Source organism: Sinocyclocheilus rhinocerous, unplaced genomic scaffold, assembly GCF_001515625.1.
Source record: "Sinocyclocheilus rhinocerous isolate Xijiao unplaced genomic scaffold, SAMN03320098_v1.1 scaffold2510, whole genome shotgun sequence".
NCBI lineage: Eukaryota > Metazoa > Chordata > Actinopteri > Cypriniformes > Cyprinidae > Sinocyclocheilus > Sinocyclocheilus rhinocerous.
In genome coordinates, this window is record NW_015629526.1 from 32,178 (window position 1) to 47,513 (window position 15,336).

The following is a 15,336-nucleotide window of genomic DNA, read 5'->3' on the forward strand; positions in this document are numbered from 1 at the left end:
GCTTTCACAACGAAATACACAGCGTCTTCACGACATGGCGGCGGCAACAATACTACAGCGAGAATAAAAGTTACGCCTTCTTTCTTTGCGTGAACATTTGGGCGGCGTTATGCAAGTCTTCCCACAGAACGACTTAGGTATGTTGGGGCGTGTTAGAACGAGCCGTTTTAGGTAGGCGTGGTTGACTCTTAACTTTTATAAAGAATATCTCTTTGGATTTGAGTCGTCGCAACTTTACAGATCTTATTTATGCACCAAGAGCTTGTAACACTCCAAAGAGAAAGGAAATTTAAATCGTGTCATATGACCCCTTTAAATTGTGTTCCGAAGACGAACGAAGCTTTTACGGTTTTGGAACGACATGGGAGTAAGTGATTAATGACAACTTTCATTTTGGGGTGGAGTAACCCTTTAAGATTTCATGTGGGACTTCAGAAAGCCTGTAGAAGGTGTGATGCAGGTCAAACAGTAACTTAGTTCCTAAAACCATTAAAGATTATATTTTTATTAAATTAAAAACCCATCCACAGTCAAGTGCTAAAAATAGAGTCCCAGCATCAGAAGTCCTGTGACTGGACTTCTTTGCTGGTGTTCGGGTCCCGCGGACCTTTGGTCTTCTTGGGCAGCAGCTGCGCCTGGATGTTCGGCAGCACGCCGCCCTCCGAGATCGTGACGCCGCCCAGCAGCGTGTTCAGCTCTTCGTCGTTGCGCACCGCCAGCTGGATGTGACGCGGCGCGATGCGCAGCTTCTTGTTGTCGCGGCTTGCGTTTCCCGCCAGCTCCAGCACCTCCGCGCACAGATACTCGATAACCGCAGTTAGATACACCGCCGCCCCGGAGCCGATGCGCGCAGCGTAGTTTCCCTTCCGCAGGAGACGCGCGATGCGGCCAACCGGGAACTGAAGGCCCGCGCGGGCCGAACGCGACACAGACGGCTTGCTCTCTGATGCAGCAACGATCTTCTTACCGCGACCAGACATGACGAAGAACTCTAGAAAATGGTTTAAAATAAAAACTAGACAAGCAAGCAAACAGATCAGTACATCTCCACATAACTAACCGAAAACAACCAAGTAGGCCTACTTCATATTACAGAAATTCAAAAATTTAGGTAGTTAAAATGCAATAAAGTAACTAAACTCGGAGTAAAAAAATGACTTCGATAATAAACAAACACCAGAACAACTTAAACTTACCTGATAAACACAACCAATGAACAAACAGTGAAGATCTTTGATTCTTATCTAAGAGCATTGTGTTTTATACTAGAGCTTAATTGATTTTAATTCAAATTCACCTGTGCAAATGAGTTGGTGGCTAATCAGCTCTTTGAATTTTTTATTATATTGCAAATGATCAATTCGAGTGAGTCTTATGAGTGCATTTCAAAACTTTTTTGTTTTTAAGATTTAAGAGTTGAATAAAATTGTGGAATAAAGTCATTTAAAAAGCTATTTACTTACAAACGTGTTTATATTACTAATATTTGTAATGTTTATGACTATATTTGTTAATTTCAGTATCTTGAATTTGATGAGGGCAACATAAAGTTATATTTTTTTATTTATCTATTTGTTATTTATTTGTTTATTTTCAGAGGGTTGGGTTAGGTTAAGTCAAAATAAGTTACAAATTATAATAAGTTACAAATTTTAGCAGAGCTTTACATGTATGTCAGTGCATATGTTTAAATATTGAGTAGTTTTAGAAAGTTATTAAAATATGAATAGAGAGTTAAATGTAGGTTAATCAAATAGAGTTGCTTCATGATGCTTTAATCATGATTTCTTCCACAGGTTTAATAACTTGTTTGCGGTTTGGATTTTTCTTCAACCACGTGTTGTGTTGAAGTCACATGACAGCTGTTTTGATCATGTGACAATTTGTTGTGGAGGACACTCATGACTCGTGTGATCAAATGATTCGTGGTCGGTGATATTAGTGATCAGTGACTCTGTGCTCATTTGATTTAGTAGTGTCCGGGTAGTTCGCAGTGGTCGGTCAGTCATGAGTTATGACTCTGTGATCATATGAATCATTTGTGTTCAGAGTTCACATTGATCAGTTATGACTCTATGATCGTATGAATCGTTTGTGCTTGGTTTACAGTGATCAGTGGCTCATTTGATTCATTAGTTTCCGGTCATTCGCAGAAGTCAGTCATGAATCGCGCGCTCTTCGCGGTGTGCCTCGCGCTCGTCGCCGCTCACAGCGTCCCGCTGTCGGTCCCGCCGCATGAGGAGGTCGCTCGGATGGCTCGGTTCGTAGTCAATAAGTGTGATTGGGCTTCAATGGCGACGATCTCTACTCACGATCCAGTCAGAGGACAGCCGTTCTCCAACGCCTTCTCCATCAGCGACGGGCCCGCGGGCAACGGAACCGGAACACCTGGATTTCAGTCCAGGACCTGCAGGTGCTAATCAGTACTGATCAATGGAGACTGACACGAGCTCAGACACTTATGTAATAGAGTTACAGAACCTTAACGAATATTTACCATGTTTTTTACTATAGTAACACTACTTTGCATGCATTTCCAGAACATAAATTTAAACATGGGATAAAACCAGGTTCAAAGTTCTTGTTTGATTTTGTTGACAGAGTTAACATGTTAACATGAGTGTGTTGACATAATTAGAGTTGTTGACATATTAAGAGTTAGGTTTTTTCCAGAGGGGATTTTGGATTTCTCTTTTTATCACTCCATAAATCAGAAAAATGGCGACGATCTCTACTCACGATCCAGTCAGAGGACAGCCGTTCTCCAACGCCTTCTCCATCAGCGACGGGCCCGCGGGCAACGGAACCGGAACACCCTACATGTACCTCACACACATGGAGATTTCAGTCCAGGACCTGCAGGTGCTAATCAGTACTGATCAATGGAGACTGACACGAGCTCAGACACTTCTGTAATAGAGTTACAGAACCTTAACGAATATTTACCATGTTTTTTACTATAGTAACACTACTTTGCATGCATTTCCAGAACATAAATTTAAACATGGGATAAAACCAGGTTCAAAGTTCTTGTTTGATTTTGTTGACAGAGTTAACATGTTAACATGAGTGTGTTGACATAATTAGAGTTGTTGACATATTAAGAGTTAGGTTTTTTCCAGAGGGGATTTTGGATTTCTCTTTTTATCACTCCATAAATCAGAAAATATGTAAACAGACAGAAAACAAATACATTTGCACCATGTTTTTAGGAATAAAATGTTGTATAAATCAGTGTGAATGATATATGAACAAACCCCTCTGTAAAAGCCTTCAGAATATAGAGAGGAATAAAACTATAAAGTTTGGTGTATGTAAGAGAAAAACTCTTTAAAATATATGGATTGCAATTGAAATATACAGATGCAAATAGATAAAGTGCAATAAAGGAAACACTTAAATGTGTTTTTTGGATGTTTTCTTTCCACTAGTCTGAAAGAAGACATGTTATATGGAAGCAAAATACACCAAAATCTCAAAATGCATGAAAACACTAGTTTTGTCTGTAGTGTCTTGCTTTAAACTGGCATTACTGTATGAGATCGTGGTAAATTGTGTTTAAAGTTAGTTTGACTTGTGATCTGTAATATGACACGCAACATACAAATTAAAACAACACATGAATATGTAACGCTGATACAGTTTTATGTAAGTGTGACGTCAGCGTGATTCAGCACACAACTGATAGGATGCGACACAACGCTTTTAGTTTATCAGCTCTAACATTCAACAGAACTGTGTGGCTGAAGTTTAAACAAAAACACTGAAAGTTGAGCTCTGTATGTGTGTGTGTGTGTAACAGGTGAATCCGCAGGCATCTCTGTCTGTGTCTCTGGCTCAGACCAGCTACTGTAAGAATCATGGATTCGATCCTCAGAGTCCACTGTGTGCCCACATCATGCTGTCCGGCTCTGTCATGGAGGTCTCACACCTCTTCATCTTATTTCAGTCGAGTCCAATCTGAATCAGTGATTGTGTGACGGTCAGCAGTGAATCTGTTTTGCAGGTGAACGGCAGCGAGGCGTCAGTGGCTAAAGCCGCTCTGTTCAGCAGACATCCAGAGATGATCGACTGGCCCACCGACCACAACTGGTTCTTTGCCAAGATGAATATCACACAGGTTTGGGTGCTCGATTACTTCGGTGGAGTAAAAACCGTGACACCTGAGGAATATTACAGATCCACTCCATAATGGAAACATTCCGGTGAGTCTGTCAGACGCGATTGAGCTTCAGTTATATGATTCAGTTATATTCAGTCAACATGAACAAGGCATTGAACTTACATGTGTATTTGTTCTGAAATCATTTAATCCTTGTGCTGTGCTGAAAATTTAGTTTTCTCATCAAAAATGACCAACCTTTTAGAAATTGCTTGTAAATCATTCTCATTATGATCACCAAATATTGGATTCAATCTTTTTTGTCAACTTTCATTTAGGACATGTTTTGTGTTTCTATTTGGAACTGATTCATTCAGTTTTTGAACAAAAACATTATTTGTGGATAATTTTGGCAGTATTCAGTTTTTGAATAAAAAAACACTATTTATGGATAATAAAAGCTGAAATGCATAAACTCAAATTAATGATGTCTATGATCTATCAGTCCCAAATAGAAATACAAAACCTGTGCTGATTGGAAAAATCCAAGCTTTTCTAATAATAATCAGTTGCAATCAAAATTATTCAACCCCCCCCAAAGACCATAGTAATTTACAAATGTAAGCTTTTCTGAAGATCCAGAGTTTTTTTAAATTTTATTTTAATAAATGCATCTATAACAATTTAGTGGCTATTAATGATGATAATGTCAACATGTAATATTTTTGAGGTACGGAATTTTTTTGTAATTAAAAATATTTTGTCATATTTATTCAACCCCTATTAAACGCTGCTTATTAATATTAGTATGTTATGGTAGAAAATTTGTTAAAACACAAATCAAGCCTTTGGAAACACTATAACAAAACTGTATTAGCTTGAACTGTTATACATGCATACATTTAGCCTATGTATTTGCTAAAGTTGAGTAGCAAATATGGCCAAGTCAAAAAAGCTCTCACAAAAGCTATAGAGAATCAACTGCTTTATTAAGTTAGATGGTCTATGGCTGCAAGAAGGCACCAAAAGTTCCTAGAGACACAGTTGGCAGCCTAATTCAGAAATTTAAAATGTGTTGTAACAGAAAACCTTTGAGGGTGTTGAAGAAAAAGCACAATATCATCAAGGGGAATAAAATGTTTGATCAGAGCAACTGAGAAAAGCCCTCAATGTACAGCCAAAGACTTGCAAGATGATCTGATGAAAGGAGGAAAAAACATTTCAATGCAGAATATAAGAAGAACGCTAGAGAAGCATGGCCTTCATGTCGGGACACCTCGCCATATGCCACTCTTTACCAAGAAGAACTTAAAAGGCCGACTTGAATGTGCTAAAATTAATTTGGATAGACCTGTGGAGTTGGAACTGAAACACCACTGAAACAGTGTTTTATGGAGTGATGTGACCAAACTGGAACTTTTTGGATGCATGGATCAGTGGTTTGTCTGATGCAAAAAGCTTATAAGCAGAAGAACACCATCTCCATGGTCAAACATGGAGGTGGACCAGTCTTGTTATGGGGATGTTTTGGTGTTGCAGGAAGTGGAAATCTTAACTGTATGAAGGACTTGGATTCTTTGAAGTACCAGGCCATTTTGGCAAAGATTGTGATGTCTTCGGTGCAGTGACTGAAGCTTGATGATCAATCGACTTTCTTGCAGTCCAGCCATCCCAAAGTACACATCCAAATTTACTGAAACTTGCTTCAGGGATCGGTCATAGAATGTTCTTGAGTGGCCTGTTCAGTCTTCAGATTTAAATCTTACTGAAAATATTTGGTGGAATTTGAAGAAAACAGTGGCAACACAGAAACCAAAGATTATCAGTGATCTTGGAACTTTTTCAAGCAAGGAATGGGCCAAGATTGCAGTAGAGAAGTGGCAGAAGATTCTAACAGGCAGCGTTTATTGGAGGTTACAAAGAATAAAAGATTTTGCACAACATTGGATTTTCATCAACTGTACGTTCTCAGAATCACTCAAATGTGTAAACTTTCTATAATAGTTTACTGATGCCTTTGTTGAAATGTTTTTTATAAAATTTTGTTCTCTGCAGCAAAATGTCTTGCAGGTCAAGTGCGTTGAATAATTTTGATTGCAGCTGTAGCATAATGAGAGATTTCTGAGTGATTTTTGTGCGCCAGTCATTTTTAATGGCACCAGATTGTCTTAGCAAAGTTGCAATTACCATATATTTTAGAAACAACCTTTTCACATCCGGCCTTGTAAATCTCCCAGGTTCAGGAAACTGTCCTCCGTAAAATGTGCTGCACACACTCAAACACTTGGGTTGTACTGTTTTGGAACAGTTTTGTAAATAAACCTTAACCACTGATTGCTAATTGTGTCATATAATTGTAAAGTATTTTTTTATATATAGTAGTTTTATATAAGTATATTTTTTATTTTACTCCACAACATGGTGACAACAACACTACTGCAATACCTGAAGCCACGCCTTCTTTCTTTGCGTATCCATTTGGGCAGTGGTGTGGGATAGTTATGTAGATATGTGGGGGAGAATGTGATCAAGGTGTTTTCGGCAGGTGTCAATCAAGCCTTCTCTTTTAGATAGAAAAAATCTTTTTGTGGGAGAATTTGAGCTTTGTAACTTTGCAGATCGTATACATATACAAACAGCTACAAAACACACTAAAGAAAAAGTAAAACATGAAAGTGCATCATATGAGCCCTTTAACTAGCATTTTCAGGGGGAAAAAAAGTCATGTCTGGGTCAAAATGACCCAGTTGTTCAGAGGAAGCTTCATTTCAAGCAAACAGTCACTGTAGGCAACAAAATATTTAAGGCAAGAAGTAAAATACATTAAAAACCCTTTTTGTTTTGGAGTGGGCAGATTGGACATTTCTGAGTGAACAATTTATTGAATCAAAGTTTAGAATTGATTCACTGAAATAGTTTAAATTAAGTTTCTGCTGAATTTGAAATGAGAGTCAGTTGTTAAACATCTGTAAACATTGGAATGCTCTCACAAACACATTCAATTGTGTTCTTAGATTTATTTCACCAGCAAAGTAATACTGAATATATTGGTTTGTATTATATGTCATATATGTATACGTGTCAGCTATGAGTGCAGCTGTTATCAGTCAGAAGCAGATGCTATGCTGAATGTCATGTGACCAAAGTGTGTGTGTGTGTGTGTGTGTGTCAGCAGGAAGTGACACAGTAATCGTGATGAACTGGATCAAAATCACTGATGGAACGTTTCCGAAGAGACTCGATGAATGTTTCTCAGGTTGATGCTGTTTGAATCTTGTAGCATTGTGACGTGTGTGTGTGTGTGTGTGAGACATATTAATCACATTTTAATTTCTTCATAACATTCATGGAACATGATGTGAAAATCTAGTTACTACATTTTTTGTAAGCATTTTGTAACATGCTTAAGAAACATTTTTGCAGTTTGCACATGCTTTTTCATTTGAATGTTTGCAGATTCTCACCAAATACAAATTCATCGCTACATTCTGATTTAAATCTTAGGAAAGTCTTGTGAGATTCACATGTATCACTTAGTTATAGATGTTTAATTTGGCTCTGACCCCTGACCTCCAACCTCTGATCTTTGTAGCAGGAAATATGAATGTCACGTCACGTGATGTTTTGCATCTAGGCTCATTTTGCTCATATTTTATAATCGATCAGTGTTTTTACACACAGCTGACACCTTCCAGCTCTATAACATCACAGAGATGTCAGTCCAACGTTATTTACCCAGAGTGATTATTCTTCTAATGCTGTTGTATATTTTTAATAAGTATCTGGTTGTCATATTGCAGTGTGTGCAGTGAAATAAAGATCTGATTTTAGATTGAATTGTTCATCTAATTCTGTGTGACTTCTCTCGTTCTGTTAGTTTTATATATAATTTCTAGGTCAAATTTCTCAATACTTAGGTCACTTTTTCAAAACTCTTCACACAGTTCTCCTAACCGTCTTTCATCTTGGCACAGCAGTGAATTTCACTTTCAAAATGCACCAAAACTAGCTAAACACTATACATGTCTCAAGTCAAGCTATTCTTCCAAAACACTAGCACAGGTTATAACCCAACAAACATCACTTTGTCACTCATAGAACAATGACCTAAAAACACTATCAACGGGGAGCATTATATAATGTTGTGCAGTGAAATAAAGATCTGATTTTAGATTGAATTGTTCATCTAATCCTGTGTGACTTTTCTCGTTCTGTTAGTTTTATATATAATTTCTAGGTCAAATTTCTCAATACTTGGGTCACTTTTTCAAAACTCTTCACACAGTTCTCCTAACCGTCTTTCATCTTGGCACAGCAGTGAATTTCACTTTCAAAATGCACCAAAACTAGCTAAACACTATACATGTCTCAAGTCAAGCTATTCTTCCAAAACACTAGCACAGGTTATAACCCAACAAACATCACTTTGTCACTCATAGAACAATGACCTAAAAACACTATCAACGGGGAGCATTATATAATGTTTTCTTATGTAAAATTTCATTACAAAGCAAGAATTACACTCTCTTCTGTTTAGAACTCACTGCAGTATGTTACATTACAGTAATTTTTTTTCCCTGATTTGCGTTTTGTAGAGAAGGTAATTTAATGTGTAGTTGTTCAGCTAAATCTAGTGGTTTTGATAGTATTTAATTTTTTTTTTTTATTCAGAATGCATTTCAGAATTATTCAGCATTACTGGAGAAATGTAAATTGCTGTCTTCTTTTTTTTATTAGGTTAGGCTTTAAACTTTGGTTTAAAAGTTTTGAAAAGAGTATGTAAATGTGTAAATTGGCCTGTATGTATGTAGAGTTTTGATAGTGTTTGTGTCTGCATGTGAAAAGAATTCATTTAATTTGAAAAAATTTAGTCATTGAATGCATTTTGTCCCAAAACAATAAATGATCCACAGTTTTACCCAAATACTGTTGTTGTGCTCACTGTGTGAAGAGTTTTGAAAAAGTGATCTATGTATTGACAAAAGTGTCCTAGCGATTGTAAAAACTAATCACTCATATTTTTCGGAGAGTGAGTAGCCATGAGTGTGTGTGTGTGTGGTTGAGTGAGTAGGCCGTGAGTGTGTGTATTTGTGCGTGTGTTTGAGTGAGTGTGTGTGTTTGTCATCAGTGTTCAGTAGATGGGTTGTGTCTGTATGTACAGGTGGAGCTTGAGGAGCCACTTCCTGTCAGAGAGCAGATCTCGAGCTTCACTGAAGTCACAGTGTCATTGAGTCAAACACACACACATACGCACGCATCTCAAAGCTGCGGCCTGTCAGACAGACAGACGGATAATGATGGCACCAAGAGCAGCATCCGCTGTGATCATCCTGCTGTCCATCACACCTGTGTCAGGTAAGAGTCACACATCGCTCTGTTTGTGAGTGTTGAGCTGATCAGAGACCAGACATATCCACTGCACTCAGTCTGGAGTTGAGGGAAGGCCGCCATCTTTATCAAGGTTTCTGTGGAGTCGAGCGTTTCCTTCTGTCAAAAGATTCAAGATCCTCTCAGAAAATCAGCACAGAACACAAATATTTAAGTCTAATTCAGTGTTTGGTCTTTGGCCTCATGAACTCGAACACTGTTCACTGGTGATCTGACCTCGGCTCACTAGTGTTGTGTTCTCACTCGCAGGCCACGTCGGTGTGGCATCTGTCTTCGTTTCACTCCCTATCGAATATGTCAAGTGACTCAAATGTAATTATTATTAAGAATACCTTTTAAATGTGATTATATGGAATTAAAGAACAAACGCTGGTTATACAGATCGAAATACAGTCAACATCATAAGTATGAAAATGACAAATTGTCACGTTTTGTTTATAATAATAATAATGTTAACTGATGTTTAAAAAAAAAAAAAACAATAATCACCTGAATGTATTTTAGAATTTTTGTCTTGTATTAATCTTAAATTTCTTATATAGCTTTTGTTATTGTATGACAGACTGCTGTTATTCCTTTTGTTATCACCTTGAAGATAGTTTTGCTGCTGACATAGCAGTAAAAAAAGTTTATTTATTAGTATATTAGTATATTTTATTATCTGATGAGAATTGGACAATACATGAACAGTGCAAAATGTTTTAAAATACATATATTTTTTGTAAAATTAGCATTCTTCTAGATTTTACTAGTATTTACAGAACAAGTACATATTTCTGTAATGCAACAAACATTTTATCCAGAACACAAATGAAAATCTCTCCACAAATTTAGACTGGTTTTATTTGGTTTGATTGTATATATTTCATAACAACTAATAATATTACAAAGATTACATGACTGAATCTAAAGCTGCTTCGAAGCACAAATTGTGAAAAGCGCTGTACAAATAGAAACAATTTGACAAATATATAAGCTATCCAGCAATGTCAATGACCTTAAATTAAATCATCACATGCTAAAAGTTTCAGTTATCAAATTTTGACAATTTGAGCATTTATCATTTATTAGAAATGCTGAAACATCAGAACAAACTTTTGCTTCTAAGCGCTGAATCTAAAATAAAACCTAAAAAAAAAACTGCTTCTGTTTTTAAAAGCAGCTTTACAGTCAAAAGCAAATTAACAAACAATTGATCAATTCTGTAAATTATATTTAATGTTTAAATAAGTGTTAAATGTGTTAAGTTTATTTTGAGGTTTATGTGTTTTATAACTCTCAGGACAGAAGCTGAGTGTCGTGTGACAGTGAACTGATTCAGTCGTTGATTCTGTCCGTGTGAATCTCCAGTAAATCTCCAGCGGAAACACTGGAGGATTCTGCTGATCTCACATCAGATCAGTGTTCATGTGTTACTGGATTCACTGTTTCCACTCATGATCATTAGTGTGTTTCACTAACACACTCCAGTTGTGTCATAATATTGTGTGATATGAACATCCTGAGCCATTTTGCTTTGCTGATGTTTTTCCACAAACACAGATGAAAGAAACACACATACACACACACTGATGGCATTTTATTCTATAAATAGCATGTATCTACAGTCTATCTTATTCTTTTAGGATATGAGTACATGTTATATATTTTTATTATTATTTATTTTTGTTTTATTTCTATTCAGATCAAATGTCGAAGTTTTGGAGAATCATACAAAAATTCAAACATACTATTATTAGAATATATACATAATATTATTAGAATAAACATATTTAAATTTTAATATTGCAGACCATCAGATCTGTTTTTTTGTGTGTTTTTTTTTGTTTTTTTGTTTCTACTTCAATGTCAGCTTCAGCTTGTCTAGTTTGACTTTCTTGAGCGTCTTGAAGAATCTTCAGTTCCCAATTAAACTTTATGCCACTTTTCTGAATAGACGTGTCTGTTGTGAAGGAACTGAGATTCCGCTACTGAAGGTTGTTTTTCATCAGACTGCTGATGTTGTGGAAAGTGTTTTCATTCAGTGGGCAAAATGAGCTGTGTTTACAGTCAGAGTCACTCCTTTAATAGTTCAGTGAATGAAATTACGAGACACAATGGAAAATACAGTTTGAAAAACATAATTTCAAGGAACACGCTATAAAATTCTATAAAATTACACATGAAATGCTGAAATGTACCGCTGTTGTTACGCTTCCATAAAATGTGTTTTTTATTCTGTGAACTCAAATATGTCACACCTGACAGATGCTTATTATAACTCGGTCATCTGGCAGAACTAGTGCATTTACATATACATATCAAGCATTTATTTACACACACACACACACGCACACACACACACACACACACATTGTATGTTTCTGAGAAAAACAACAATATTGTGAAATATTATTCTCATTTCAAATAACTGTTTTCTATGTGATTATATTGTAAAATATAATTTATTCCTGTGATCAAAACTGAATTTTCAGCATCATTACTCCAGTCTTCAGTGTCACATGATCCTTCAGAAATCATTCTAATATGCTGATTTGCTGCTCAAGAAATTTGGATTGTGGAATGTTGTGGAAACTGTGATACATTTATATTTTTTTCAGGATTCTTTGATGAATAGACAGAAATTTTTGTAACATTATAAATGTATTTACTGTCACTTTTGATCAACATAATGGATCCTTAATGAATAAAAGTATTCATTTCTTTTTTTAAAACGGATCCCAAACCTTTCAGCGGTAGTGCATACATATATTTTATGAAGAAATTAACATTTAAGAGATATCCATAAATAAATAATCACATTCTATTTTCTAGTTTTTACACATATAGAAGTGTTTGAGTAGTTGTTGACTGGTTTGATTATGTTAATAAAAATTATTAAACAATATTTTTCTTTGATTAAAACATTTGTTTCACATTCAACAAACTGAATGATTGCTTCATTCACGCGAAATCTGTTACCCAAATCCGCTCATATTTATTTTACTTTTTCATCTTAATCTAACATTATATTTAATGTGTGTATTTGAATTGTATTGCAATATTGTAACAGAAGAACAGAATTTAACCTGTTTTTTACCCATTTAGATGAGCCTCACATGTTACAGAAACTCTGAAGCTCATTGCAAATACAAATAAAAATAAAAGAGCACATATATAATATTTAGTTTGTCTTGCATTATATCATGTATACCTTTAGTATTTCACTGTGTTTCTGCTATATCTGTACTCACGTATACAGTACTTAAGTATGGATACCGAGAGAAAAATTTACTTTGTTAAAAGTCCAAGTATCTGGCCAAAAGATACTTAACTAAAAGTTTAAAAAAATACAGCATCAAATTGTACTTAAGTATTAAGAAAGTAGAAGTAACATAATGAACACAAGAGCCATGAAATTCCCGTTGAATCATTTTCTCAATGCAAAGTGAATGAATTGTGTAACAGTTTTTGTCAGACAGAAATACACAGAAAGGGTTGGTTAAGGGGGAAAAAAAAAATACAACAGTACACAGATCAAAAACATCTGTGTAGTGCATGTTTATATAGAACAACAAAGCAGAACAGTGAAACTGTCAAACACATTGTAGTGAACGGCCCTTAAACACTGAGATGTGACGCAAAACAGAAGAACGAGTTTCAAAAAACCCTAAATCACCTTTGAAATATGGACAAAGTCAGTCGCTCAGTAGTGATGAACTTATGATGAGTGATATAGAATTAAAACATAAAATTTCAACTTCTGAAGTCACTGTTTGTGACATCAGTTCAGTGCATTTGTCTGCAATAATAATGAATGTCTTTCAAATGTTTATTTGGGGCATTTGGTCATTTTTCTCTGCAAATATTGATATGAAATTAATTGCGATTAATTATATTAATTGTTAATTGATATTATGTTTATTAACTGTAATGTAATTATAATAGCACTAATCCACAGCCTGGCAAGAACATCAGTAAACATGAAGCATTTTCAATGAATTTAACATTTAATTAGTAATAGTAATAGTAATAGTAACAGTAGTAGTAGTATGCACATTTCAACACTAAACCGTTTTCAAGATTGATCACATTTAATAAAAACATTTAATGGTGGTTATCAAAATACAGTTTTATGATCAATTCTCACTGAAGAAAACTTGATTGTATTATAATATAAATTATGTAACTGATTATATTTTCATGAGCAATGTAGTGGACAATTGTTATGTCTCGATGTTAAAACATAAGCCATATTGAGCATGAAAGGGCTATCTTGAAAGGTTTATATGTGCTATTTTTAAAAATGATTTCTTTATGGATTCTTTGAATTGTAGTTTTAGCAATACTGTTACTGTGACTTACGGTTGCACTTTTTTGATTGGATAAATAACAAACCTTAATAAAAAACCTATTCGATAATAACGACTGACCGCCAAACCTCAAAACACTGCAAAAGTAAAACACGTACTTTTCAAGTAGAAATAAAACTCTAATGACTAAAACATACTGCTTTTTTCTGCAGAAATTTAAGTATTCCGTTTAAATTGCACTCAAACAAAGTATACTCCAGAATAATACTTCAAGTGAAATGACTGCAGTATTTTTCAGCTCTGTTCTGTGAGTTCTTTTGATGATCAGATGACCAGCAGGAGTTTTGAAGTCAAGCGTGAGGTTTGTGTTTCACCCGTTTAAAGGCGATGACCTGCTTGAGCCATCCGACACTATAGGTTACGTTAACCACAGCAGTGCACAGCTGCGGTGTGGAAAAGGAAGTTCAGATCAGCCCGCATTCAGACCAGCAATCGCACAGATCCTTCTGAATCAGGAGAAAATCAACATCTGACCACTAAACTCACTGTCACAGCTGCTTAAAATCATCTTAAACCAAACAGATGTTCATCCACTGAACTAAACAAACAAATGAACTACATAAACCAACATCTGTTAAACCACTCAAATTAATCAAGCTGTTATACATGTGACCTTTGACCTCTAAAACGACTCACTAATACACATTTTAGTTATGGAATAAATATAAATTGTATGAACTTAAAAAATTTAATTCAAAACATGTAACAAACATCAGTCAGTCAAATATCTGACTATTTCAAATAATTATCATGCAGGAATCACAACTTCTTTAAACTCACATTATTCCTGACAAATCAAATAATAAACAATTTCAGTGTAAACATGAAAAAAAAAAATGAAAATGTATAAAACATTACATGAGAAAATCAGATCCTAAAGCAGAACCTTAAATGTCAAAAAACTGAAGTCTGAACATAAAAGCAGTGCCAGAATGAAAACTGAACCAGGTTCATAAACATCTGATCTATATTTAGAACCTGCTACACTTGATAAGTATTAACTGTAATGATTATAGTTACACTCTTGAAAATAAAGCTTCCAAAAGTTTTTTTTTTTTGCACTGATTCCACAGAAGAACCATTTTGTTTCACCAAGGAACTTTTGTGGAATAGTAAGGTTCGATGGATGTTAAACGTTCTTCTTGGAACCAATGATGACATTAAAAAACCTGTACTGAACTGTATCATTTTTTGATGAACATTGTAAAGGCTGTTTTCTTTGACGTCTCTGTTCATGATTTTGTAGTTTAGTATGATTTAATGTTCTGTGTGACTCAAACGTGCAGCACATTTCTGATTTTCACACACAATGCGTTTCATCGGCTTGTGTTGTATTTACACTTTACACCGATTTATTATGTGTGTGTGTGTGTGTGTGTGTGTGTGTGTGTGTGTGTGTGTGTGTATGTGTGCATGTAGTGCATGTAGGGTGTGTATCTGAGAGAGTGTGTGTGTATGTGTATCTGAGTGTGAGTGTGTGTGTGTGTGTGTGTT

General features: G+C 35.4%; 3 protein-coding genes across 5 annotated transcripts in view; 2 read left to right on the forward strand and 1 right to left on the reverse strand.

The window, feature by feature from the left end:
* Nucleotides 1–358: 358 nt before the first annotated feature.
* On the reverse strand, nucleotides 359–1,256 carry LOC107739162 (histone H2A, sperm-like). Its single transcript, XM_016551176.1, has 2 exons — nucleotides 1,197–1,256; nucleotides 359–1,015 (listed from the first exon to the last, which is right to left on the reverse strand). Exons 1-2 carry the CDS (start codon nucleotides 1,252–1,254, stop codon nucleotides 558–560), a joined length of 516 nt encoding a protein of 171 aa, XP_016406662.1. The 5' UTR covers nucleotides 1,255–1,256; the 3' UTR covers nucleotides 359–557.
* An 884-nt stretch (nucleotides 1,257–2,140) lies between these two features.
* LOC107739160 (protein CREG1-like) lies at nucleotides 2,141–8,228 on the forward strand. 3 transcript variants are annotated; one of them, XM_016551175.1, is made up of 5 exons: nucleotides 2,141–2,291; nucleotides 2,719–2,862; nucleotides 3,803–3,922; nucleotides 4,007–4,205; nucleotides 7,275–8,228. In XM_016551175.1, the coding sequence occupies exons 1-4, from the start codon at nucleotides 2,163–2,165 to the stop codon at nucleotides 4,190–4,192; spliced, it is 579 nt and encodes a 192-aa protein (XP_016406661.1). In that variant the 5' UTR covers nucleotides 2,141–2,162; the 3' UTR covers nucleotides 4,193–4,205; nucleotides 7,275–8,228. The 3 variants fall into 3 exon arrangements, with proteins under 3 accessions (XP_016406661.1, XP_016406659.1, XP_016406660.1); XM_016551173.1 differs by having other exon boundaries at nucleotides 7,278–8,228; XM_016551174.1 differs by lacking the exon at nucleotides 7,275–8,228 and adding an exon at nucleotides 5,187–6,726.
* Nucleotides 8,229–9,318: 1,090 nt separating this feature from the next.
* LOC107739163 (T-cell surface glycoprotein CD3 zeta chain-like) overlaps nucleotides 9,319–15,336 on the forward strand; it is a 9,483-nt gene continuing 3,465 nt past the window's right edge. Inside the window, exon 1 of the mRNA XM_016551177.1 lies at nucleotides 9,319–9,457. Coding sequence (XP_016406663.1) covers nucleotides 9,397–9,457 — 61 coding nt within the window. The 5' untranslated portion in view covers nucleotides 9,319–9,396. The remainder of the gene's footprint in view (nucleotides 9,458–15,336) is intronic.

What these genes read in the sequence shown, in the direction of transcription:
- LOC107739160 (XM_016551175.1), top strand. Translation starts at nt 2,163, where the DNA reads ATGAATCGCGCGCTCTTCGCGGTGTGCCTCGCGCTCGTCGCCGCTCAC. An exon ending in ATAAGTGTGATTGGGCTTCA is followed by an intron (nt 2,292 to 2,718) that starts ATGGCGACGATC and finishes TAAATCAGAAAA; the next exon opens with ATGGCGACGATCTCTACTCA. An exon ending in TTTCAGTCCAGGACCTGCAG is followed by an intron (nt 2,863 to 3,802) that starts GTGCTAATCAGT and finishes TGTGTGTAACAG; the next exon opens with GTGAATCCGCAGGCATCTCT.
- LOC107739162 (XM_016551176.1), bottom strand. Translation starts at nt 1,254, where the DNA reads ATGCTCTTAGATAAGAATCAAAGATCTTCACTGTTTGTTCATTGGTTG. An exon ending in TCATTGGTTGTGTTTATCAG is followed by an intron (nt 1,016 to 1,196) that starts GTAAGTTTAAGT and finishes TTGCTTGTCTAG; the next exon opens with TTTTTATTTTAAACCATTTT.